At 36.5% G+C, this 26,519-nt stretch overlaps 1 protein-coding gene across 20 annotated transcripts in view; it reads right to left on the bottom strand.

Moving 5' to 3' along the window:
* The window catches only part of RIMS2 (regulating synaptic membrane exocytosis 2), a 757,916-nt gene that overhangs the window by 21,573 nt on the left and 709,824 nt on the right, over positions 1-26,519 (bottom strand). The window contains exon 1 of one of the 20 annotated variants that reach the window (XM_077167444.1): positions 12,153-12,294. The exons of the other annotated variants lie outside the window; for them this stretch is intronic. Within the exon in view, the coding sequence (XP_077023559.1) occupies positions 12,153-12,294 (142 nt within the window). Of the gene's footprint in view, positions 1-12,152; positions 12,295-26,519 lie in introns of those variants that run through there. 20 annotated transcript variants of the gene reach the window in all.

Raw genomic sequence — 26,519 nt, 5'->3', positions numbered from 1 at the left:
AAGGAAGAGAGCAGGGTGCAAGGGCTAGAAAGTAAAAGGCCAGAATCTTCAGACTTAAAACTGTTGACTAATGAGGTGTTTGGTTGTAGTGACTCACACTTGAAACTGACTGAAAGAAAATAGACTGTAGACCTACTAAATTTTTGAAGGACCTGTATTTCATGCAGCCATAAAGCAGAGAAATCATAAGTTCCTAGATAAGGCAAAACGCCTTTTCCTGTAGGTACATCTTAAAGTGGGCATGCATATTCCCAGGAACGGGAGCTCTCTGTACTAAATTACTCCTGTAACATATCAGTGACTTCAAAGAAACTTGTTTACAATCTTGCAAATCCCAACTTGGCTCTGTACCTTCCTTGTTCTTACCCCATATAACCCCCTGTAATCACACTCTGAACATCCTACTGTGGTTGTCTAGGACCAGCTTCCTGGTTTGTAAGTTCCCTAATAAACTGTTTAGGGAACTTTGCTATATGGAGTGGACTGCTTTGTTTTCTATTCTTAAGTGCCCCTAGAACTTTGGCAGACCCTATTCTATACGTTCACGGCCAGATAATTGGCAAGCCAGACAGGAGACTGAAAACAAAACAAAACAAGCCAAGGGAAACTGGAATCCACTGACACAATGTTACTGTCAGCAGGGGAAATCCCAGGGGGGCCAATTTCCAGAATGTGGAAGGAGGTAGCTTGTATTTTATAATAGTTTGGCCCACTATTATATTGAGTACAGGGATATCCCCAAAAAGCCAGCCAGAGTGTCATTAGTCCTGCAGGAGAACCTGGGAGGGCAAATGGAAATCACAAGGAAAAGAAGCAATTGTAGCCACCACATGGCTATTATTAAGGACAGTTAGAGATGCTAAGGAAGCCCAGTTAAAAGTAGAAGCTGAAGTAAGGAGATGAGAAGAAGCTTTAACTATGGAAAAGGGTATTAAGTTAGCATGTTCCAATAATGCCAGTAGCAAAAAATGTATAAACCCAACAGGGATAATTAGACTTGAAGGCATATAAAGTGGTGAAAATGAACAAAGGATGCCATGGCTCCAGGTCTGAGCCATTATTCAGAGGGAACGTTGGGTTCCCAAGGTGTGGGATACCTGGGAGAGTGCTGAAGAGGGAGAATGGGAGGAGAACATTAAAACTGAAGACAAGCCTAAATAAGCAAGTCCATTAATAACTGCAAAATGAAAGCAACCAGGAATCCCGATGATCCTCGGGAAGATATCCCGGCAGAAAGGTAAACAGTAATGAGGGAGTATACCCCCAAAGAATTAGTAGAATTAATAGAAAAGTTTAAATGAAAGAGAAGAAAGCGCATAGCTGCTTGTTACTAAGATTATGGGATGTAAGGGGAGACAGTATTTTGCTTTCAGGAATGGAAGTGGTAAAAATGGTTAGCAGAGCTACATATCCTTTTCTATGGTCAATATTCTTTACCAGGCATGGCAAAGATCTGATGGCATTCAAAATTTTAGTGTGGTACATTCTACCTGCAAAACTGGCCTGGCCTACTGAGGGGGATATGCCATCCATAACAGGCAGATGGTCATCTACGGAAGAATTACATGATACAGTTAGAGAATTGGGAATGAAGCATGCAGCATATGCTGAACACTTTCAAGGACCTGACGATGAGCTGTTCATGGCTAGCATTAAGGATAAAATCCTCCAAGCCATGGTTCCATCCTAGTATGGGACATTAGTAGCCATTCTAAGTCCTCTAGTTGGCCAGGCTGTTCATTGGGTTGCACAGAGAGAATTAGGCTTGGGTGAGATAGAAAGAATATGGTTAAAAGGGTTAAGGAAAGGAACCAAAGAGACGGCACAAGGGAAGGGGCAGAGGGGGCCTGTACACATAACCCATCAACAATTATGGGTTAATTGCTGCAGGCACCCCAATAGAAAAACAAGATAAATAACCAAATGCTATATTAGTAGAATTCTGGCAGAATCTGCCTAGGGAAAAAAGCCTCTACCTATGTCTAAATTCTTGCCACCATTTGTCATCCCACAGCACACCCCAAGGAAAGTAAGTCTGGTATGAGGGGGTCATACGCACCTACACCTGAAGAATAGTACTGGGGCCATAGTTGCCTGCAGATACAGGCAACAGTAGGCAGTCACAGGCCTCGTATAGAACTAGTTGTCTACTGGTCTCCAAAAAACTGGTTGCATGTTGTAGCCCCTATTGATACTGAAACAGAGTGTACACTGTTTTATGGGAATCCCTGGAGATTTAATGGACGCCTAAAGGTCATAAATGGGTAAAGGGGAAAAGTCATATGCATAGTGTAAACTACCTTAACATTGCAAATCATGTGCAATGATTTTGTATGTATTCTCCAATTCCTGAATATATATTAAGGGTGGATGTGTTACAAGACCTAGACCTTATTGCCATCATCAATGAAATTTTACTTTTGCATTCAATCCACACGATGAAATAAATTAAATGGGGTGCTGTTCGTTGGTCCCCAGTGTGATTGCCCCCTTCCAGGAGAACCAGTCATACAAACAATATCAACTCCTGGGTGGACATGCTGAATTCAGTGAGATGTTACAAGAATTGGGCAGAGTTGGGATCGTACGACCAGCACAGAGTCTATTTAATCTTCCCATATGTTCAATGAAAAAGCCTGATGGTAGCTAGAGAATGACAGTTGATTATTGAGAACTGAATAAGGTTGTCCCTCCTATTCAGAGAATGCAGTGCTAAATTTGCAATGCTTCTTGATAACTTATTTGCCCAGTTAGGAGAGTTCCATTATTATAGACTTAGCTAATGCCTTTTCCAGAATCCCACCAACTGAAGACAAGCAAGATCAATTTGCATTTACATGGGGAGGGTGGCAGTGGACTTTCCATGTTTTGCCCACTGGTACAGGTACCTACATATCCCCACCATCTGTCGTGGAATGCTGGCAGCTGATCTAGGAGGATGGAAAAATCCACTAAATATTGCTGTTTCACTATATTGATGATATTATGATTACTTTTGATAATATTATATCTCTAGATGTAATACTAGAAACCATGGCCCCACTATTACATGAAACCACAGCCTACCAACACAGCAGTTTTTAATGACCATTATAAAGATTGATATAAAGGGGCTTCACTAGTATTGGGACACTGAATCTGAATAAGCATTCCAACAAGAAAAAATAGCTATGAAACTGATACAGTCTTTAGGTACTTTACTAGCAGGGCAGGCTTGTGAATTGGATGTTTCCAGCTACCCAGAAAGGTTTGGGTGGGACCTGTGGCAAAAACAAAACAGGAAGCAAGTACCACTCAGGTTCTTATTACAGCTTGGAAAACAACAGAACAATTATATAGGCCTATTGGAAAACAACTGTTAGCAGTATATCTTGCTTTTATGCAAACTGAGCCTAAAACAATGACTTTGCCAATAACTGCGCAAATGACCTTACAAATAAATGGAAGGGTCAAAGACACTTATATCTGATGTGAAAGTGTTGGTGTACAGGCTAGCACACTTACAAATGGCATGCTTATTTACAAGAAAGGAGTTCTTTCCATACTAGCCCAATATTTGAGGAGTTACATAAATTATTGGGGCCAGTTACATATGTGGAGAATCTGAACTCCCCTACACCATCCATGCCAGCACTAGAGAAAGTAGGGTCAGTAATAGAGAATGCCTGGTATACTGATGGTTCCTGCAGAAAACAATCCCCTCGGTATTCAATAACAATTAAAATAACTAGGGACACTTTATGGATGGATGAAGTAGAATGTCAGAACTGTCAATGGGCTTAGCTTTGAGCCATCTGGATGGTTACAGTCCATAAGCCTATACCTATCTCCATATGTACCAAAAGCTGGACTGTGGATTCTGGTCTGACTCTCTGGATGGTACAGTGGGAACAAGAACCACTTACCATAGCTGGTAAGGACATATGGGGTAAAGCCCTGTCAGAAGATATTTTAGGGTACAAAATCTTGATGTCAAAATACAATCTGGCACATTCCAGCCCATATTCAGGCACACCTCCGGGAAATTTGGAAGCTGACACCTTAGGTAAAATTAGATGGGATGGTGAAAACCATGACCAAGCAGATTGGCTACACCATGAATTGGGACACAAGGGTCCTAAGACTGAATGGAAAGTATGTAAAAGATTGCATCTCCCTTTGAAATAAAGCAGCGTGTTTATGGCCTGTAAGTTCTGTCCAACATGTGCTAGATGGAGATGTCCTCTACTCCATAAAATGGGGCAGATGATTTGGGGAACGCAGGTCAGGCAACGCTGCTCGGACATGTAGAAAGTAAGAGTGGGTTTTTTGATGGATAGACCATGAGGCTATAAACCAAAGAAGTTATAAATTCCTAGATAAGGCAAAACACCTTTCCCTATAGGTGCATCTTAAAGTGCACATGCATATTCCTAGGCATGGTAGCTATTCATACTAAACTACTCCTGTTACATATCTTCAACTTCAAAGAAACATGTTTATGATCTTGAAAATCTTGACTTGGCTCCATGCCTTCCTTGTTCTTACCCTATGTAACCCCCTGCAATCCCCTGGGTGGCAAAGAGTGCTACTCGAAAATTCTGCAGTCGTCCAGGACTATCTTCCTGGTTTTCCAGTTCCCTAACAAATTGTGACTGTTTTGCTATATAGAGTGGCTTGCTTTATTTTTTGGTCTAAAGTTCCGCCCATTGAACTTTGGCAGAATCTTTTCTGTAGGTCCATGGCCAGACAACCTGTAGAGCAAAATAATCACTAGCCCACTTTACAAAAGTCTGTTCAACCTCTAAGGTACCCACTGGTTTCCAAATCTACAGTAGCAAGAAGTAGGGTATAAAAGTCATACAGCCTCCAAGAAAATAATACTCTTCAATGCAAATCTTTGTGGCCATGGAGGGTAAAGGATTAAGAAACATCTCCCAGAGAACAGAATCTGGGTTGCTAGATAGGTAAATCGAGAAAGGACTCTACTGCTAATTTTTCCCATTCTTATCCAATAGGATTGGATAATTCCTATGGATGATTGATTGCTTTGGGTTTCCTGTTATCTCCTTCCTAAATGAGAATTTTTATTTTGGTTATCTTGTTGCTTCTGTGCCATTTAAATGAGAGGAGTTGTAGGCAGATAACTTGTCTTTTGGCTTATGTCACCATAATATGAAAAGCTGGATATGAAAGAGAGGACTACACATCACTCAAGCCCCAAGCTTTGAATCTGAAGCTATGGAAATGAAGAAGCAGAGATACCAGAGGCTTCTATTCTAGTGAGGGTGGTGGCCACAACTCACAGTTTCGAGAAGTGGTCTTGTAGTGGTATCCAGTGATTCATCATCAGGGCTGACAATGGTGTGAGTGTGACGGCAGTGCTGCGCAGCACTGGGAGTTTGGCAGGACTGGGTCAATAGCATGGTTTGGTATCATTCCTAGCCTCTAGCCCAGGTTGCCAGGCTTCCTAAAGATTCTGTGAGCTATTTCAATATCCCTTCACAAATACTTTTTCTGCCTAAATTACAGCCAGGCATCCTAAATGAAACATATGGGATACATGTTTCATTTATAATATATGATAGGGAGATGCGGCTAGTGTGCGTATTGGGGATTGAAACACATCCGCTAAAAAAGACATGCTCAGGTCTTAATCGTATTCTTGTGAGTTTGATCACATTTCCAAACAGGACGTTTGAAGATGTTATTATTAGTTAAGGTGTGGACTCATTTTTGAATAGGATCTTCGAAGATTTTAGATGAGGCCAAATTCAGTGTGGGCCTTAATCTATAGGGCTGGGAGCCTTAAAGGCAGAGGAAATTCTGACAGCCACAGTCAGTCAGAAGAAATACGAAGCTGGAGAAGCCAGTGAAAGAGATTTCCATGTGATGAAGGCAGAGAATCAAGCCAAGGAACCTTGAGGATTGGGTTAAACCAGCACTAGCAGGCGAAAGACCACAGGAGAAAGCACAGCCTGCTAGAGCTGGATTTGGGGTTTCTAGCCTCCCAAACTGTGAGAAAATAAATTTCTGTTCCTTAAATCAAACCCTTGTGTGATATTTGTCATAGCAGCCCTGGCAAACTAAGACACTGAGGAACTAAATTTTTTATTTGATTAGATTTCAATTAATCTAAACACAAATAGCCAACTGTGGATATATAGCACAGATCTGGAGGTTCAGAAAAAGGTAAAAATATTTTTAAATGGGTTCATAAGGGAATAATAACCATCCATTTTATGCTAGCAGGCACTACTGGTTGATACTTTATACACATTATTATAAATCTTTGCAACATCCCTCCAAGATAGGCATTATTATATATATTTCACATATAAATGAGGAAACTACAGCTCAAAAAAATTGAGTATCACACAACTAAGAGGAGGACGAATTAATGTTTCAAACCATTTCTACCTTCAAGCTCATGCATTTTCCTCTACCTATAGCAGGTCATATAACTTCTAAAGAATTAATTGAATATATGGGATACGAGCTGAGCTCTGTAGGGCAATTACACAGAATGCAGTGTAGAGGAAGACTAAAAAGGCATGGACAAAGGTTTGGAGGCCAAGAATAAGAAGGTTCAGGTTTGTTAAATTATTAGGTTCCTAAAGGGCCTTGTGGAGTAGAGGAGCCAATCTGCATTTAAGGACCAGACTGTAAAATATTTTGTCAGGCTAAAGGCTTTATTCAGCAGTAAATAAGAATCGCTGTGAGGCTTTAGGAGGAAGAGTGGTATTAAGAACAGTTATTTAAAAGAAATGATGTAGACAGTGAAGCTAGATCGGAGTGGGGAGACCCAGAAGGAGAGAGAGCAGGTCAGGAGGCTATCACACGATTTCAAAGGTGAGCTAAGTGGTCCTGAACCATCAAGGTGACAGTGAGAATGGGAAGGAAGCATGAGAACTGAAAAAAAGCTGGCATGTGCAGCAGAAATTGCCAACTGGTGATCCTTGGATATCTGGTCAATACATTTATTTTGTTTAGCTCAAATAATGCTTTAATTTAGTTGCTAACCTTTTCAAATTAAGAGATTTTAAGGTAAATATCCAGATTTATAGTTTGTCTTTGGGGAAAAATAATTTTCCAATGCTTGGTCATATTCATTTTGTCATAAATTACCTTGATCTAAGTAAGTACCGTTCCTTTTTGGACAGGTAAGCCTTCTTCAGTTTTTCAGAGTGCTTGCTTCTATCTTTTGTCTTATATCTGGCTCACTTTACTGATGTTACTTCTCTGGCTCCTGATTTACAGAAACAACTGTTTGCTGAAATGGCTGAAAATAAATGGTCTTTTTTCATTTTATTCTTATTAGGCAAATATGAATCTTCAGGAAAGATAACTGAAAGTTAGAACTGATATTTTATTTTATGTTAGCTTTTTCTTCAATTGTTCAAATAATATTATATATGAATAGCATTAGGTAAATCTACTTTCTCCCCAATTAAACACCACTATAATCTGAGATAATAAAATTTATAGAATGATCTTGTCTGAACAATAATAAAGGTCTACTTAACAGCAGAGAGCACTTTTATTAAAACATAGACCACATCCCATAGCAATGGGATGCTGCCATTACAACTTTCAAGTGAGTTTTCTTTTGTAAGTTATTATACACAAGATGGCTCCTTAAGGATGCTTATCCTCATTACTGGTATTTAATTTATAGTCCATGGTTTAACTTAGAGTTTGTCTTTGTGTTGTGTAGTTTCATGGATTTTTTTTTTAAAAAAGAATTTATTCTAGTATCATATAAAACCTAACATTTCCCCCTTTAACCACATTCAAATATATAACTCAGTGGTGTTAATTATGTTCACAGTGTTGTGTTACCATTACCACTATCCATTACCAAAATTTTTCATCACCCCAAATAGAAAATCTGTACATTCAAGCCTTATTTTCCTATTCCACACCCCACCCTATTTCCTGGTAGCCTGTATTTTAGATTCTTACTCTAGGAGTTTGGTTATTCTAATTATTTCAAATCAGTGAGCCCATACAATATTTGTCTTGACTTTTGTGTTAAAATTTTAAGCTTCTTTAAGGGAATTTCTTACTTAGCAGTGAAAGATTCTGAACCTTAGAGTTAAAAGGTAATATTTAATAAACACTGAAGAGAATCATTCCTTTATTTATTTCTAATTCCAAAATTTTTGGCTTTACTTTATCTGCTAGAATGTAAATTTAACATAAAAATATTGTTCTACTGTTGAGTATGGTATGGGTTCATTTATGAAATAACTTATTATACACAGTCATAGTCTAGGAGAAATAATATCCCCTAAAACAAAGATCCACAGTGAACTACCAGTGAGTGCCTATCTATACCACCATACCCCTCTATGCCACTGTACCTCTCTACAACACTGTACCTCTCTATACCACCATACTCCTCATGTTAACATTAGGGAGATGAGCAAAAACTATGATCACTGCATTTAAAAAATTCTACATCACAGGTTATACTTAAAAAACAGCATAAATATAATGGATGGCAGTCAGTCATACTGATATTCAAGTTGAAAAGAACAGTAAACTAAACACTCTTTTTATTATCATTCACTTATTAAATACACACCATGCTAAGTATGATGCCTACACTAAGGAAGATTACATTTCAGCATGTGGAGATTTAAAAAATTCCAATGGAGAATCCTTGGTCAAAGTTCTAATCTCCATTTAAATTAGAAGGGACTGTTCAATAATTATTAAGTGTGTTATTTACTATACATAAAGATTAGAATAAGATAATGCCTTTTATACTCTTTTTACTAGATGGATAACCTCTTAAAGACTGAGGAAGAGTTAAATAGGCCTTTCAAGTAGTCAAAGACCTAGTTAGTTTCCTTTTAAAATAATTTCACTAGCATATGCATAGAATTTTTCCTCAGTTTTTTCTGGTGATTTTAAGCTATTCTTTAGCTATTCCTGTCTCTTAGATGGTTTTCCTATAATTTAATTTGTAAATCAGTGGCATGTAAAAGAAATGAAATTAGTTATTCAGTTACATAGTATCATGTCTGCTGAATAATTGCCAAGCCATTTTTGAACCAAAGAAGGCAGGCTATAAAATCAGGCAAGCCAAATTCATCATATATTATGTAGATAACTGAATGAGAATCATTGGCCTAGGACAATAGGTAATATTGAGATAGCCTCTGAAAACCAGATATACTACGCATCAGGAATGTGCAATTTTCCTGCATTATACGGCAATAACCATTTGCCAATAGATGTACAGAAAGGAAGTTGTTTACTTCTTCTACTAGGAATGACAACAGTTCCTTGAAATGGCTCTTTCCTTCTTAGAATTACCTGTAATGTTTGAAAGTTTTACATATAGTAATAACATACATTAGGGAAGTGGATTCAATGTTGGGGCCAATTTGTTTATATATAGTGAAGAAAATTCTTATCTCACAGGGATAAGTGATAAATTATGTAAATATAATCTAGTAACTGTTAATTGCTAAATAACATGTACATACTATTATCATTAATTTTACTTAAAAAAACTCAGAGATTTGGGAAACATTTATCTGGGATATGCCAGGATCAAAGATCAAAACAAACAGGCAAAACTTCGAGCCTACAAAAAGATACTACAAAGACCAATCGTTAAACCACTTATTTTGCTTATAGGAATGCCCCTTCATCCTCATTGACGTCAGTCCCATAATTTAGGAGATTTTTTTTTTACATATACAAAGTGAGGATAATTACTTTGAAGAATTATCATGAAATTAAACGAATGTGTCACATAGAATGTACTCAAGAAACAGTAACCATTATTATCGCACTAACTCTTCAAGATCGTAGCATATTATAAGAATTCAGTGTAATAATGAAGAAACAATATACGAGGTAGTCAGGGTTACAGGCTCCAAAGCCAAATTATGGGTTTATAACCTACCTTTACCAATTACTAGCTGTGGATTCTGGGAAAATTGCTTCTAATGGTGCATGGAAAGCTACAGATTTAGGCTCCTAAGAAACTGAGAGCCATCATTTTTACATGAATCTATCTATTTAACCCTCATTTTTTCAGGACACCAATCCCTAACTCATAAATCAGATCTTATTACAATCTCTCAATCAGAGATTCCCAACATCTTTTACAGTCATGATTACAAAGTTATTTCTATTAATGTCTAACTCCATTATACTGTAAGCTCTAAGAAGATAAGGAGCAAATTAACCTGGTTCAGAGACTACAGTAGTTACTAACAGATCAAATAGCCCCAATAAATATTTTTTTAATAGATGAATGAATGAAAAGAATATGACCTCTTTATAGATTCTGGGTGCTTTTTGTGTAGAACGGTAAGGTCACAAGAAGGGAATGAATATATGAAGTTGGAAGGCAGACTACATTTGAGATTATTTAGCTATTCTACTATTTCTGACAAGACACACACACATACACACAAAGACTGGCTTTAAAATCAAACTTGCTTACTGAGCTTATTGGTTAAGTTAGTCAAATCACACTGGTTAGTAGACCACTGTTCTCATTAGAATAGTTGTTCTCAACCAGTGTGAAAACCATATATTATGATGGATTTACTTTTCTTTATACATTAGAATGGATTTCATAGTTATTACTATAATAGCATATTCCTGGGTAAGCACACAAGAGTATGTTATCCAGGTAACTTCATGTGTCCTCTTTGGGTATCTCAGGAAAAAACTGTAGAGAAGTACTGCACCAGGCCAGTGATTTAACAACTCTGCTGGCTATGTTAAAACATCCTCAGATATCTCAGGACTTTAAAGGGTGCTAAGAATATTGCAAAAATCAAAGAAGAAATAAATGTCTCTCTTGGCTATAAAATTGACTGTAACCCAGAAGTACGACCTCTCATTTATGAGGGGTGCCTCCTCTCTAGTTACTAGTAGAGGAACTGTAATGTTTCACTTTATAAACTCTGCCTTCTTATAGAACATTTTGTCTTGGCAACTCAAGTAACCATATTACGGGATAGAAATCCGTTCCAACTTCCCAAGTGTAGATATAGGTATTTCCTTTGGATTAGTCTGTCTGAGCCAAGGTTGAGGGAATGCATTTTAAATTTTGAAAAAAATTTTACATTTATATAAGCTTTACTTGCTGTCTCAAAGAGGTTTTTAGAATGGTATTTTGAAAATCCAACAAGCCTAATTACAACTTAAGCAAGAATGATGAAGCAGACTCAAAACCAAAGACTTGGTGCCAAAATTAAAAGTTGAGAAATGAATCCTTGATAGTGTATGTCTTGTTTAAATATGTATTTTCAGGCACACCTGGGTTTGAGTCCTAGTATCACCACTTACTAGGTATGTGACTGTGGACAAAGAATTACAAATCCTAATTTAGTAGCTTAAAAGTACTGCCTCATAAGATTGTTGCAGGACTAGAAGAGTAAATAGATGCTAAGTCCTTAGAAGAATACCTAGCTTATAAGTACTTCAAGTTTTAGCTATGATTATGATCATTCACTTAACCAATCTGTTTTTCCTAGGTATAAAACTATTATTCTTCGATTTACAAGCCACATTCTCAGTTTTAGCTGCTAAATCTTACAGGAAAGCTTTTCCTGAAGAAAACTCGTTCTGCTGTTCAAAACTTTATGAAGGACTTGAAAATGGCATTGCTCAAACACCAGAGATATTTAATAACCAGGTTCAGAGTACTGTGCCTTGTGAAGAAAGTTTCAAGTATACACAGCTCAACCTTTAACCTGCCCATTGTATACCCCCTTACCCTCATCTGGATCTCGAGCTTTCACAATGAGATTCCTGCTTCAGAGTTGTGCTGCTGCTGTCTTTCTGGTTTTATAGTATTTCTTCCTCGAGGCCAAAAGCTAATATCCAGAAACAAACGGAATGGGATGCCTTGCCTCCCACCCCTCTGCATCTCCATCCAACTTCCAGGCACCTGATAATTCAATTTCACCAGCAGAGCCAGGTCAGCGCCTGTGGAGCTCTCCAAATAACCCACAAACAACTCTCGCTCTCAGCTGGCGCGCTTTAGGGCTCACTCGCCCCTGTACAGTCCCGGAAAGCCGAGGGGGCTGGGACCCCACTCCTCGGAGTTCTCCTGCCTCTTTCCAATCCTTCAGCCACCGACTTCGCGAGATACAGACAGACAGACACCAGGTGCGGGGGGAGGGGTGTCTCACCTCCTTCTTCCTCCTCCAGGGAGTTCATGCAGGGAAAGTAGCCCGCCAGTGCCTCGAAGGAAACGGAAAGGCTGCTCCGGCTCTGGGAGCGCTGCATGGAGCGACCCGCAGCGCCCGCGCCCCCCAAGCCCTGCCGGCCCATCTTGGACGAGGATCCGCTTTTTCCGCGGTACAAGATACGAGGCGTCTTGGCGGCTGGGGCGCCGCGACAGCAGCGCTCCGGGGGTCGGCGGGGGGCGGGGGCCCGAACGGTGCCGCGGGACCCTGGGTTCCGGCCCCGGGCTCCCGGCCCCGGGAGAGAGGTGGGTTTCCTGGCTGCTGGGGAGGGGCGAGGAGGAGGGGGCCGAGGCTGGCAGGGACGGGGCTGCTCGCGGCGACAGTCCGAGGTCTCGCCCAGGAGGGAGCTGAGGTTCCCGGAGGCTGGGGCTGCTGGGGCTCGCCGCCCGCCCCCGTCAGGGAGATGCTGCTGATGCTGTGGGCCCCGCCAATCAGCAGCCGAGGGGGGCGGCGGCCGCACCTCGGCCCGACCCGCAGCTCCCGAGCGACGGCCTCAGGTTCTGGGCCACTCTGACCCGCAGTGGCCCTTGCCATTTCCTCTTCTCCTCCCGCATGGCGAAGGCCGGAGATTGGTGGCTAATTCGATGTTGTTAAGTTAGGAATCTCGGATGGTTAATTCATCAGGCAAAATTGTGGCGCTCATTTTCCCTTTTGTCAGTTTCGCTTACAATGTGTTGTGCTCCTAAAGCACGGACAGGGAGAAAAATATTGAAATTTTTCTTCATATTATAACACAAAAGGTCCCCAGTTTATCAAGTTCCACAAAAATCTGGAATTAAAGCTTTTTCCTTTCCTTTCTTTGTTGAAAGAAACGTGAAGAAAAAAGGAGGAGGGAAAAAGGTTAAAAAGCAAAACAAAACAACAAACTAAACCCATCCACAGCCTGAAAAAAGTACTAACACTTAACAAGTATTATGATATCTATCAACTGTGCTTCGATTCCAGGAACTTTTTATGCCTTCTTTTCTCCATATTAAAGAACCTGTTTCCCCATTTTTGCTGCCACAACAACAAACACTATAAGGGCTAATATCTAAGCAATATCCTCAACAAAAATTTGTAAGCAATGCAGACACACTAGAAACAACAGTCCATTAAGTGAAATAATAAGTGACATTCTGCAAACTGCACAGATGTATCATAAAACACAAAGCAACTTTTTAATTCCACTTTTCTAGGAACCAGAAGACTGCCAAACTTTCTGTAACCTTTGAAAAGTCAAACAACTTCTTATATTCTCTATCTATTTAAACAAGATAATGCAAGGGGGGGGTGGGAGAGTAGGTACAATGATTCTAGTTCAAACCGGAACCCAGCATCAACATGGGGTAGGTGCAGTAATAATACAATTTAAAATGTTTCTTTTGTTTAATAAATATTTCCTGAGTATTATGCATGTGAAAGTTCTTTGCTTGATGTACTGGGAGATTCAATCATTCATTCAGTTCATATTAGTTGAGCTTTTAGTATATGCCAGGTACCTCTGTAGGCACTTATTATACAACAGTGGTCAAGGCAGCTAAAAATCCCTGCTTTCATTGCACTTGCTTGTGGAATGAGAGAGACCCAATAGATTAGTAAATTATATAGTGTTAAAAGGGGAATAAATTCAAACGGAATAAAGATTAAGTTAAGATGTATGGGACAGTCTGCAATTTAAAATACACCATCAAGGTGGGCCTCATTGACAAAATGAATTTGAACAAAAATTTGAAGAGGCTGAGGAAGTTAGCTATTCAGATATCTGAGGAAGAGAGTGAGTTTGAAGGAGAGAGAACTGCCAGTGCAGGGGTGCAGGGTTCCTGGTATATCCACAAAACAGTCAAGAGGCCAGGGTGGCTGGAGTGAAGTGAGGAAATGGGAAAGAAAGGAGGTCAGAAAGGTAAGGACAGAGCAGGAGACAAATCATACAGGGACTTCTTAGCCTGTTAAGGACCCTGGACATAGGACTTAACAATCTAGAAGGCATGAAAAATGCATACAAGTTATAATCCTTTCAGACATTCTTCAAAATTAGTAAAATTTCATTACAAATAAGAGCACATCATAATAACAGTAGAAAACTTTTGTTTTTTTCCCCCTTAGTTCTGCTTTTCTGATTGTCTTTTGTCCTCTTCTCATGCATATTCCTACAACTCTCTCCCAGTCCAATTTCCTTTCTCATTATACATCTTCCTTAAATATCAAAACCCAGGAAGCTTTATGAGAACTTTTTCATACTGTATCACTTTTAAACATTTTTATTAAATGATAATTCTCATTACAAAAAGAGAGCCAGATTTTAGAAACTGAAAGGACTTTATTGGAAATCATCTAATTTTTTTAAAAACTGTGGGTCACAAGCTTTTGGTGAGTCATTAAAACAAGTTCTTAGGTTTTGATCAGCATTTAAAAATAAAATGGAATAAAAAATCTCATATGTTAGTGAAACAAATGTACTGTTTCATGAATATATTTATGTATGTGCTGGGTTTTGATGTAAAATGTATGTATGTCTCAGTGTAGTTTAGAAAATACGGATATAATGTAATTAAATACACATTTTCCATAAGAGAATATTTAGATTGATGAACAAAACATTTTATTTCCAAAAATACCTGCTTGTTTGTTCTTGATCAGAAAGGATGATAATGGTGATTTAAAAATCTCTATTATTCATCTTATTTTTTCATTGGGATATTAGCCAGAATGAAACTGGCATAATAAAAAATCAAACCAAAACAACTGTTACTATATTAAGCCAATTATAATGGAGAAAAGTGGGAAGTTTATGCCAAATGCCTAAATTGCTTAGAAAAAATTGAGCACTTTTGATAGGACATTCCTAATTCCAGATTAGGAATAAATCTTCGGAAATGATGTTGGGTAAGGGTAGAAAACTTTCATTTGGTATCTAGTGGCATCATAATGAAAACTGAAAGTCATTTGGGAGGGTAGGTCTTGGGTTTTCACCAGTGATTGCTGGGGATTGGAAGTGTGAGAACTGAATTTGTGGTTCTGCTGAGTTGCTTGATCCTGCCTTCTCGGAACTAACAACCTGGCTTCATGCACCAAGAAGAGTTAGGCTGGAATTACTAAGCACAGAAGAAGATTGTCTTGAGAAGTTTTAAATATTTTTTCTATAGTTAGGATCCTAGACATACTGTTAAGAGATAGAAGAATCACAGGGATAGGAAAACTAAAGAGGAAGAAGGAAGAATATCACTTAAGTCAGAGCAGAAAGCAATAAGGAAAAAGATGACTGTTGGCACATAGGTATTAGAAGGGCAAATGGTAACATAGCCAAGGACCTCTAGTCTTAAAAAATAATTTATGGAATATACCCTATTTGTCTAGAGAATGTGGAATTCCACTTTTACTTGTCCTGTGCTTAATTGTTTTCTATGTATTATAATTACTTTTTACTTGTATTTCTGGTTGTTGTATTTTTAACCACTCTATCCTATATATTATATGCTGACATAAAACCAGAATTGCCATTTTTTCATACCAGAATATATAATCTCATGGCTAAGGATATAGTTTCTAAATGATGGGCCACCATGTAGTTTCATTATAAGAAACTAACTGCAGTTCCAGAACCATTATAATCCAGCTTCCCAAATTATTGTGGCTTCCTTATTCACCTAAAGATAATTAGAAAAAAGTCACAAATATACTAAATTGCCTTTTGAATTATTAAAATACACCCATGAAAAAGATCCCATTTTTGATGAAAAAATAAACAGACATAACTTGCATACACTGTCATAGAATTCAATTTTATGAATGTGTATCTGAATATTTTATAGATACATGGAACTTTGGAGTTTATAAAACCCTGTGATACCAATTACTGCACTCAATTCTTACATCAATCCTGAGACAGTGTCATCATGTCTTCATTATAGATGAGCAAAGATTCAACAATCTTTGAATTGTTGAAACTTGCTTAACTAGAAAGTAGCAGAGGACTCAAATTCAGATTTTCAGGTTCAGTTCCCTGTATATTGTATCACAGATGTCTTGTGCAATATACACTTACACAAAACATGGATGATAGATGTAATATGAACTGTATAATAAATTATTTGACTCCAAATAAGTAAAATTGATGTTGGAAATAAATCTTTGAAACCATGATGTTTATTCCAACTATATAACAATCTGTATTTGCCTCTTATCAAAAATATTATTACTGAATAGTCATACAGGTCTTTCAGCCTGATAAACTGAAGGTTAGAAGCATTACAATACATCATTCATATATTGCTTTTTAAAATAATTTTTTTAAAAGCCTTATGGTTTAAAGAATAGTAAATTAGTTTATTATTGAAATGGAGGTTTGATCACTTAAGTAAATACATGAAAAAGCTATTACATGAAGTAGCTACACAGTTTCTAAATCACAGATGAATTCAGTCAGGAAAGTATTTGCCCGGCCCTTTTCTATGCCAGAGATGATGTAGGTGATGACGGTGAGAATGCAAATTGTACTGTCAAAGGGAAGAGAAGGGGATGTAATGCCTCACTGGGAAGTATGGAAAAACAGGCAATTATGCCCAGAGGTAGATATGCTAAAAAGAAATTTTAAAAGTACTCTTATTGGTGTTTCTGTCTCTATTTAGCATTTCCTGTCAACTCAAATGGCTAATTGCTGGAAGAGACAGAAATTGCTTGGGATAGGTTATAGAGTCATTATGCAGACTAAACTAACCCTTTACTCTTTTTTTTTTTTTTTATGTGGGCAGGCACCAGGAATCAACCCGGGTCCTTGGGCATGGCAGGCAAGCACTCTTACCTGCTGAGCCACCGTGGCCCACCCTAACCCTTTCCTCTTGATAAACAATTGTTCTTGGTAATAAAGAGATTCATTTCTACTGCAGTCTTCATAATTGATGAATTTTGCCATGTTTAACTAGCCATTCTTACAGCAAATCATTCTATATTAAATAGAAATATTTGTGGATATATTTTGGTTTTGTTTTATTAAAAACTGACTTTTAAAAATGTAAGAAAAAATTTTTGTAACAAAATATCTTTTCATTTAAGTCATGAAAGCTAAAATCAATGAAGTTCGTTTTTACACTGATTTCAAATTGCTTGAAAGTATTTAATAGTCTTGAGCAATTATCTCTGAACTGTATATAAAATACAGAACAGGGCCATGGTGGCTCAGCAGGCAAGAATGCTTGCCTGCCAAGCCTGAGGACCCCGGTTTGATTCCCGGTGCCTGCCCATGTAAAAAAAAAAAAAAATTAAAATACAGAACATATAATCTTTTTCTTATCCCCAGCTTTATGTCAATATGGTACAAATAAATTTTAAGATTTTGTGATTTCAGTTTTCAAAAGTATTTTTGGTTTTTGCTCAGCAGATTTATAAAGTGAATAGTAGATGTTATATTTTAGCAGTTGGCCACCCTAAACTGCTTGCAAGGGTTGATAAAGTCAAAAGATGTTTAGGGTATGAGAAGATGAAAAAAAGAAAAATTAAACGAACAGCATTTCTGGAATGAGATCAACCATAAAATTTGCCTTTCCCTCATAACAGAAAATGTCCTTGGAAGTAAGCAAATTAATTAATTAATTGACTAGACTAAAAAATGGTGCTATGATTTGACTGAACAAAGGAAAAAAAAAACCCTAAAGATCAAAGTCATGAGTCTTAAAAGCAGATAGCTAGACAATACAGAGGAAGAACATATACTTGGACTCATATTAATTCTGGCCCTTCATGTATAGTATTAATGATGATATTAGCCAATTAACATTATGTTCTTCATTTGCATTGCCTCATTTAATCTTCACAAATACTCTATAAGGTAGTTAATATTATTATTCCCATTTTGTGCTCAAGGAAATTGATGCATACTGATTCATCAATTATTTGTTGAGTGCCTTCCACACACCAGGCACTATGCTAGGCATTGGGAATACAGTAGCAAACAAAACCCCCAAACCTTTACCTTCATGGTGCTTACATGCTAGTGAAATAATAGTTAATACTTGTTCCCACTTACTATGTGTCAGATATTTTTGCTAAATAAGTTTACATACTGTCACATCCAGCTCATTTAATAACCACACAACCCTTTAAGAAAATACTATTATTATTATGCTCATTTTAAAGATGAGGCAACTGAGGCATGTTGAGGGTAAGTCTCCTTAGCCCAAGAAATGGAATGAGGATACACTGAGGAAGTCTGGTGAACAGTGTTATAGAGCAGTTTGTCCAATGTCATAGTAGCAAACCCAGGATATGAATACAGGCCTTTTGACTTTAGAATCCATATTCTTAACTGCTAAGTGACACTGCTTAAGAGAACTCACTGAGATCAACAATTAGGCAATGGAACTGTCAGTACATTGAACCATTTTCTACTTCTATCAAGCATATCAGCATAGTAGTTCTGCTTTATAATTTAGTATATTTATGTAAATACTCATTTAGCCATAGCCAGAAATCCTACATTCTTATCTGAATGTCCTCAAGAATATGGGTGTGACTTCAGGCAGAATAACATGAACAACTCCAGAGAATATAGGAAATATACATTCATGAGATTTGCAACTTATTTGTAAATGGTCATCCTTAAACGTGTATTTCCAAAAATTGAATGGAAGTCAATCATTAGCCAAATATTTTTATAAATAATACAAATATTCAGAAAAAGAATGTTTGAACCTTCTGTCCACCATTTATGCAAGTTTTAAAATATTCATTTGAAATATTTTCAAAGAAAAACAAGAATATTCATATAAAAAGGAAACACTTTATTTCACTGATAAGATTAAACAGAGTCACATTTACAGAAATTTGTTTAGGACCAAGAAAAAGAGGGCTCATGAATTTTCATTGTTTCAATTATCTACAGAGTTCCCTTTTTATTAATTTCATTATTCCTTAAGCATTCTAAAAACACATTCTACATTTCTTATACTTATAGTTTTTTGTTTATAGTTAGAAAAAACACCTTTTAATCTCAGATAATTAATTTTGAAATTTTCCAATTTGACCAGTACTTAAGAAAATTGATCATTAAATAAACTAGCTAAAAGCAAGTAAATAAACTAGTCAAAAGTGTTTGCTAAAATGCTTCTGAGGAACCAGACACCATTAATGCTTGAGTTGCATGTATAATATTAAGTTAAAAATAAATTGTATTGACAACCTAAGAACTTAAGCACTTCTGAAATAGTAAGATAATATAAAAAGAGCATAGTAACTCCTTCAGGTTACTTAATATTATTCTATTCACTAATTATAGCACTAAATTCAACTTAGTGCCCTTTAAAACCCAACTTACTGTTAGTGATATTGGGGAAATTGGATATACGATTCTCTAGGGTAAGGAAATTGTGATTTACTTCCAATTAAGGAAGAATACATGTGTGTTTGTGTTTGTGTGTGCGTGTGTGATAGATGAAATTCTCATGTGAGTTAAACATGCTTCTGTGGAAAAGTAATTTTACTTGGATTGGCTGGTACAGGTTGTGGTTTGCCATACAATGATTCTAGATCATTTCACTCATCAATTTTTATTTTGACATTAGGAAAAACATAGACATGAAAACCTTTGGGGGGGACCAACTGAATTTAAAAGATGTGTTTATCAAAGTGAAAATATCGATGTAAAGTAACTAGTTTATATTTCCTTATTTAAAACAATAAAAATATAACATTTAAGTATATCATGACACTCAATCTATAAGTTACCAGAGAGAGAAGGAAAGTTAATGCTCTAAATCAGATTACATATATAATATATATTTCTAAAATTTCACATCACCTTTCAAACAGATTTCCCTCCAAAATGTTTATTTATACTCTAGCCACCGTTTATCAGCATTTGGGTATTGAAAAATGGTGGTATAGAATTTCTGAGTTCCTTTACTGTCGGCTATGCATTATTTATTTTTTGTGATATCTGGCATTATACACATTGATCTAAAATCCTGAAAAGTCTTTGCATTGTGATTCATTATTATGAGCTATTAATTTCATTTCAAATAATACTGAGTTTCACACTGAGAGCAGTATTTTGTGGGTTTTCTGGGTGAAGCAAAATATAAAATTTATTTACTTAATAAATCATACCTAATGAGATATTGACTGGTATTTTTCAAGTTCAGGGATATGAAAAAGTGTAGTTTGTTATGCATTTTATCACAATTCAAGGTAACTGCAATTATAAAACTGTATATAAAAGATTTTTTTGTATTATCTCTAATTTCATTAATTGGAAATATTTAGTTTTTATTCTGTTTTCTTATACCCTACAATTTCAGATTACAGGTTAAAATTAGTTGACACAGGGTTACTTTTCTGACTTCTATAGCCACTTGAAAGGTGCTTGTCATAGAATCTGAGCATTTTGAAGTAAATAAAATTGTCATAGCATTAGGTGAACAGCACCTGGTCAATCTTCTGAGACTGTTTGCTCTAGTCCCTATAAAGCTAGAGTTCCACTCACTTCCCTATTTGTAGCTCTGAGCTTCACCTTTACCCATAGTCCCATCCCAACTTTACTCTCAGAAGGATAATTACTTTGATTCCATAATTACCTGTGATTTATCAACTAGTCATGTCTCCTTTCCTCAGACCTCTCTGTGTTTGAATATTTGATACAAAATGACAAGACAGAAATGGTCCCCTATAACTGAAGTTCCTCTTTGCTGCCACACATTACCTCATTAATTTTAATACACATTGTTATGGGGAATAAAGACCACATTTTATCCATAGTGTGATCCATTAGAAAAAAAAGTAAAACAACATTGGAAATGAAATAATTCTATGAGGATCTATTAGCAACATTTATCCCGCATTATTATGATCACAAAAATGACTAAAATTTCTCCACATTACATCTATGTATTTTATAATATTCTTTGTGTGTATAGAGAGAATATTATTAAATTTCAATGAAACAATTATTGACAGTATGTCAATAATAGTGTTTAACATTTAACAAGAATCCCTATACAAATTTTTCTGGATTTTTTTACACTAGGAATTTCCTATGGTTTAATTTTAACAGATTTTACATATTATGTCTGTGTAATACAAAATAATTTTTTATTTTTACAATGGCTCTCTCTCAAACATACATTCATCTTTAAAACATAACTATGAAACATCGGCTGGTCTCCATTTCATATGTGTGGAAGTAAAAGGGAGATAATGGTAAGATCTGGTGAAGACTAGATAGTTAAATTGTGGGTTTAAACACTTACTATATTTCTACATATTGAAATATTTTTTTACAAAAACATATGTGAAGTGCCAGTGAATATATTCCCATAAATTCAATCTATTGAAAGTTTAACAAAGACAACTTACTGCTAGCTTAGTAGACTGATTGACCATTCAACTATTCATTATTTAAAATTAAGGGATAAAAATGAATTAACATGTATTTGGAACAGGTACTTCTGTTTTGACTATAATAATGTCAACTTTTAAGATCATGGACCATTAACTTCACAAATTGGAGGGCTGTCACATTCTAATACACAATTTTGGAAAAGCACAGTTACTCAACAGCAAAAGGGAAGTACAGGAAAAATCTGGAAATAAGTTACTTTGTGTTGTGGATTAAATTGTTTCTACCAAAAAGATATGTTCAAGGCCTAGACTTCAGTCCTGTAAATGTGATCCTATTTGGAAATAGGATCTCTGAAGATATTAGTAGTTAGATAAGGCCAAATTGAATTGGGGGGAGGGTGTTCCTAATTCAATATGGCTGGTGTACTTATGGAGAGGAATCTGGACCCAGTAAAAGGGGGTAGAAAGAGAGAGAGTCATATGACAGGAGGCAGAGATTAAGTTATGCTGCCACAAATCAAGGAAATGCCATGGATTGACAGCTAACCTGCAGAAACCAGGAGTGAGGCAAGGAACAGATTCTCCCCTCTAAAAGGATACAAGGACCTGCTAACTTCTTATTAGTAGAATAATAAGTTCTATTCTTTGGCAGTTTGTCACATCAGCCCTTGAAAATTAAGGTATTTTCTTTGTCAAAAAAAGTATTAAATTATGGGCGCACAAAATAACTCAGAAAAGAATAAACCAATACAAATATGAATTGAAAATAAGACAGCTTTTTAGAAAGTCCAAAATGACTACCATGCTGCTGCATCCAGTGAAACTTTTTAGGCCTTCATTTAACTGGCTCTCTGAGCAATGTTCTACAGCATTGACCACTCTTCAATCTGAAAGCATTATCTTCTCTTGATTTCTATAACATTATGATCTTTTGGTTTTCTTCCATTCTCTCTGGTATCTCCTTATCACCCTCCTTTGCCTACTTTACTGATTCTATCAAATTTCTATCTTTCACAACTTTAGTTCATCCTCTGAGCTCAACCCTGGGTCCCCTTCCCTCATTATACTTCAGCCCCTCCCCACGACAATCAAATTTTATTTTCATTTAAAGAAAAAAACAATATACAATCACTCATCCGAGTTTTAGCACTGGATAACTGATTACTTGACAATACACTAGAATATCTCACAGTGTTCATAAACTACACTCTTGATTTCTCTTTCCCACACAAATCTGCTCCAGTTATCTCTTAATAAATGAATGATCAAATAAGTATCTCTTGATAAATGACTCCATTTGCCAATTAGTTGCTGAAACCAAAAATTTGGATATCCTCTTTTATTCCTCACTTTCCCTCATTTCTCCTTTCATCCAATCAACATCAAATTCTGTTTACTCTACTTTTCAAATAGATCTCACTTCCATCCAAACAATTTTCACTTTTGTCCCCAAGACAATTCCCACACAACAGCCACCATTACATTTTGTTTATTTTTAGCATTTTCACCATTGTATTTTTAAAATATTGGGTTGTGTCACTACCCACCCACCCCCAACAACCTTTCAATATTTTCTCATTGCATTTGGAATAAAATACAACACCATAGCATGATCTCAGATGGCTTACATGTATTTCCATCTTTCTCACAAGCCACTCTCTTCCTTGACGATGAGGTTGAAACCACATTGATACTAAAACGGGCCAAATTCTTTCTGCCGTAGTCTTTTGTAATTGGCTGACTTCTCTGTTTCCTGACCATCCAAAATAAAGTAGGAGACCCTGTTATTCTCTCTCTCTCTCAATATCCTAATATTTTTCTTCATAAATTGAATCAAAAGGTATATATTTATAAATGTATTTGCTTACATTTTATTCTCTTCCCTTGCTCCACTAGATGTAACCTGTGTTACATCTTTGTTTTATTGACTGCTGCACACTCACACCCTACCCAGTGCCTAATACATAGGAGGAACATAATCTTGCTAAGTTAATGGAATAAAAATAAAATAAAATTTTAGCTGTCAGTTTGTCAGGTTTTTTTCCAGTTTCCTGCTAAAATCTACTTTCTCATTTTAAGTAGAATAAACGTCAAAATTCCACAGGAAAGATTTAAGTTTTAAGGCCTATAAAAAAGTTTATTTCAAAAGTTTTATATAATACCTAAGGATTTATATAAGATTCTACAAAGGTTCCATGCACTAGGGTAACTTTTCAGAAACCTACAACCTCCAGATGGGTCCCAGGACCAGATAAGTCCTGAAATGCGGAGGGGCCAGCCTCTCCAGAACATCAACTAGCTCCATCCCCCTAATCCATATTATTGACAGCCCTTTCCAACATGAAAAATGTTAGAATGGGCACAGCTCAAATATCCCTAAAGAGTGGGAGAAAGAGCAAAGGTGGTGGTAGAGTTATACAGAGAAGGTAGGGTTTAACAGATGAGCACGAGTGCTGAATCATCATCTTGATATTTCTTTTAGGCGCCAGTACCTGAGAGCAGCTAGAAGTAAAAACCTAAAATTGTGGAATTGTGACCCATACCAATCTCTGAAATCTCTTCTATAACCAATTGTTGCGATGTACTTTGAAATGTATTGTTTTGTACTTGTTATTTTTCACAAAAAAAGAAAAAAAAAGGAGAAGGAGGAGTATAACAGAGAAGATAGAATTTAACAAATGAGTATGACTGCTGAATCGTTTTATTGATATTTCTTATGGTCTCCAGTGTCTTGGAGCTTTTAGAAGAAAAAATGAAAAATTGTGGAACTGTAACCCATACCAAACTTTAAAATCTGTTCTATAAGTATCTGTTAAAATGTATTTGGAAATTTATTGCTTTTTTTGCATATATGTGTTATATTTCAAAAAAAAGGTAAAAAGAGTTTTATTCCAACAGGCATGTAATTGTGAAGTCAGTCAATTTCCCTCCAATCCAAATAATGCCCACATAAGAGCTGTACTTTGTCTATTCATAATTGAACTGAGCTACCTACAAGTTATTTGAAATATTAGAGAATATTGTTTTATATTGTACCATGTGACCCTGGTCTTCAAAGACTTTTTTCAGTGAAAAGAATAGAACTTGGACTAGAAAAAGAAATGGGACGCAGCCTGCTCCTGTGCAAGGGCCAAGATGAAAGTCCCTGTCAGGTTATATTTCCATGCAATAATACAAAGATTCATGGGAAAACAAGGGTATTCTGAATACAAAGGGTATTCTTGGAAGGATTCCAGTGATATTCAGGAAAAAAGAGAAATGTGTACAGAGGTGGGGAAAGGAATAAACCCTTTGCATGAGTACCTTTTTTCAGTTAAAAAAATCGCGTTTAATTTTCCTTGAGAATACTCAATCACACTATAGAGCCTTCATTTTAAATAAAGGCCCAGTGAGATTCCAAGGTACAATAGAGGTGATAGAGGTCATTTAACATCCCATACAATGTAGTATTTCTACCTGAAACTCTTTCTGAACATTTCCAATAACTGTAAATTATAAGACAACCCATGATATTTTAATTATTAAGTAATTATTCTTATTCTTATGATTAGAACAATCTCACTGTAAATTCTAAAAGTTGTTTATAGCCGTATCCTCTGAAATTGTATGGAATAAGTCCTCTTACAAAGGAGAGCCTTGAAACATTAAAAAAACACTATTATTTTCTTCCCAAACCTTCTGCTTTCCAGAACTGTTCTTTCTTTTTCTGCCTTTTTCTTTTTATGGCTCTATGCTAAAAATTAGCAGGTCATTGGACCTTTAATTTTTCTGATACAGTTCTATACCACTTCACTTCCTATTTTGTCTACATATTTCAGTGTATGTCCCTTTATTCTTTGATATTTAAGAATATGTAGTTATTAGAAACTCCAGGCTCAGCCAAAAATTGTTTCATATATAGCATTCCCCTGAACTTGGTAAAAATGAGAATCAAGTCTAATTTCTATTATACTGTTAGAATTGTATTTTTAAGCATCTTCCACTCCATGTAAGTCTAATTATTGAGTCAAAATCAGCATATTTGTAACTTCGACACATTTCCAGGTTGTTGCTTTCAGATCTACATGCAAGAAGTCTAATCCCTCTTCTATAGTGTTTTAGATATTTAATTTGTTTGACAAGTATTTATTGGACATTGTAGTGGTTTGAAGCATGTACCACAGAGAGACATGTTCTTAAATTATTTCATTCCTGTGGGTATGGAACCATCGGAATAGGATCTTTTGATGAGACTACTTTAGTTAAAGTATAACCCACCTCATTCAGGATGAGACTTAATCCTATTATTGGACTTCTTTTTAAATGGAATGGAGGGAGGGGGGTGGAGGAGAGAGAGAGAGAGAAAGAGGACCAAGGAAGCAAGAAGCTGAATGCAACAAAACTGGGAGAGAATAGCAGATGCCACCATGTACCTTGCCATGTGGCAAAGGAACCAAGGATCACCAACAGTCAGTCTTCAGGAAGAAAGCCATCTTGATGATGCCCTGATTTGGACCTTTTCCCAGACTCTAATCCATTAAGCAAATAAATTCCCATTGCTTAAGCTGAAGCGTTTCAAGATATTGCTTTAAGCAGACCAAGAAACTAAAACAGGCACCTATAAATTTAAATACCTCAGATATATCAGTGTACAAACAAAGATTCCTGTGCCCTCAAAACCTACATCTTAGTTGGGGGAGCTAGATAATAAACAACAAGCATATTAAGTCAGTAAATTAAGCAGCAAGTTAAAAGGTGATAAGAGCTCTTGAAAAGAATAAATAGGGCACAATAAGGGAGTAGAGTAAGGGGATCAGAAGCGGTGGGCAATGACAGTCAGGGTGGGCTTCATGAAGAAGATGATATTTGAGCAAAGTCTTGAAGAAAGTTCTTTTGTCCCTCTTAGATTTTATGGCCTTAAGATCATGCTGATACTTTAGTTTGCTGAAATCAGCTTTTATTAAATAAATGATGTCTGTCCAAGTCTAGGATTTAAACACTCATTTAATTTTTTTGCCTTCT

Source organism: Tamandua tetradactyla, chromosome 6 (genome assembly GCF_023851605.1).
Source record: "Tamandua tetradactyla isolate mTamTet1 chromosome 6, mTamTet1.pri, whole genome shotgun sequence".
Lineage (NCBI taxonomy): Eukaryota > Metazoa > Chordata > Mammalia > Pilosa > Myrmecophagidae > Tamandua > Tamandua tetradactyla.
The sequence above is the reverse complement of the archived record's forward strand: the minus strand, read 5'-3'. Positions and strand labels throughout refer to the sequence as shown.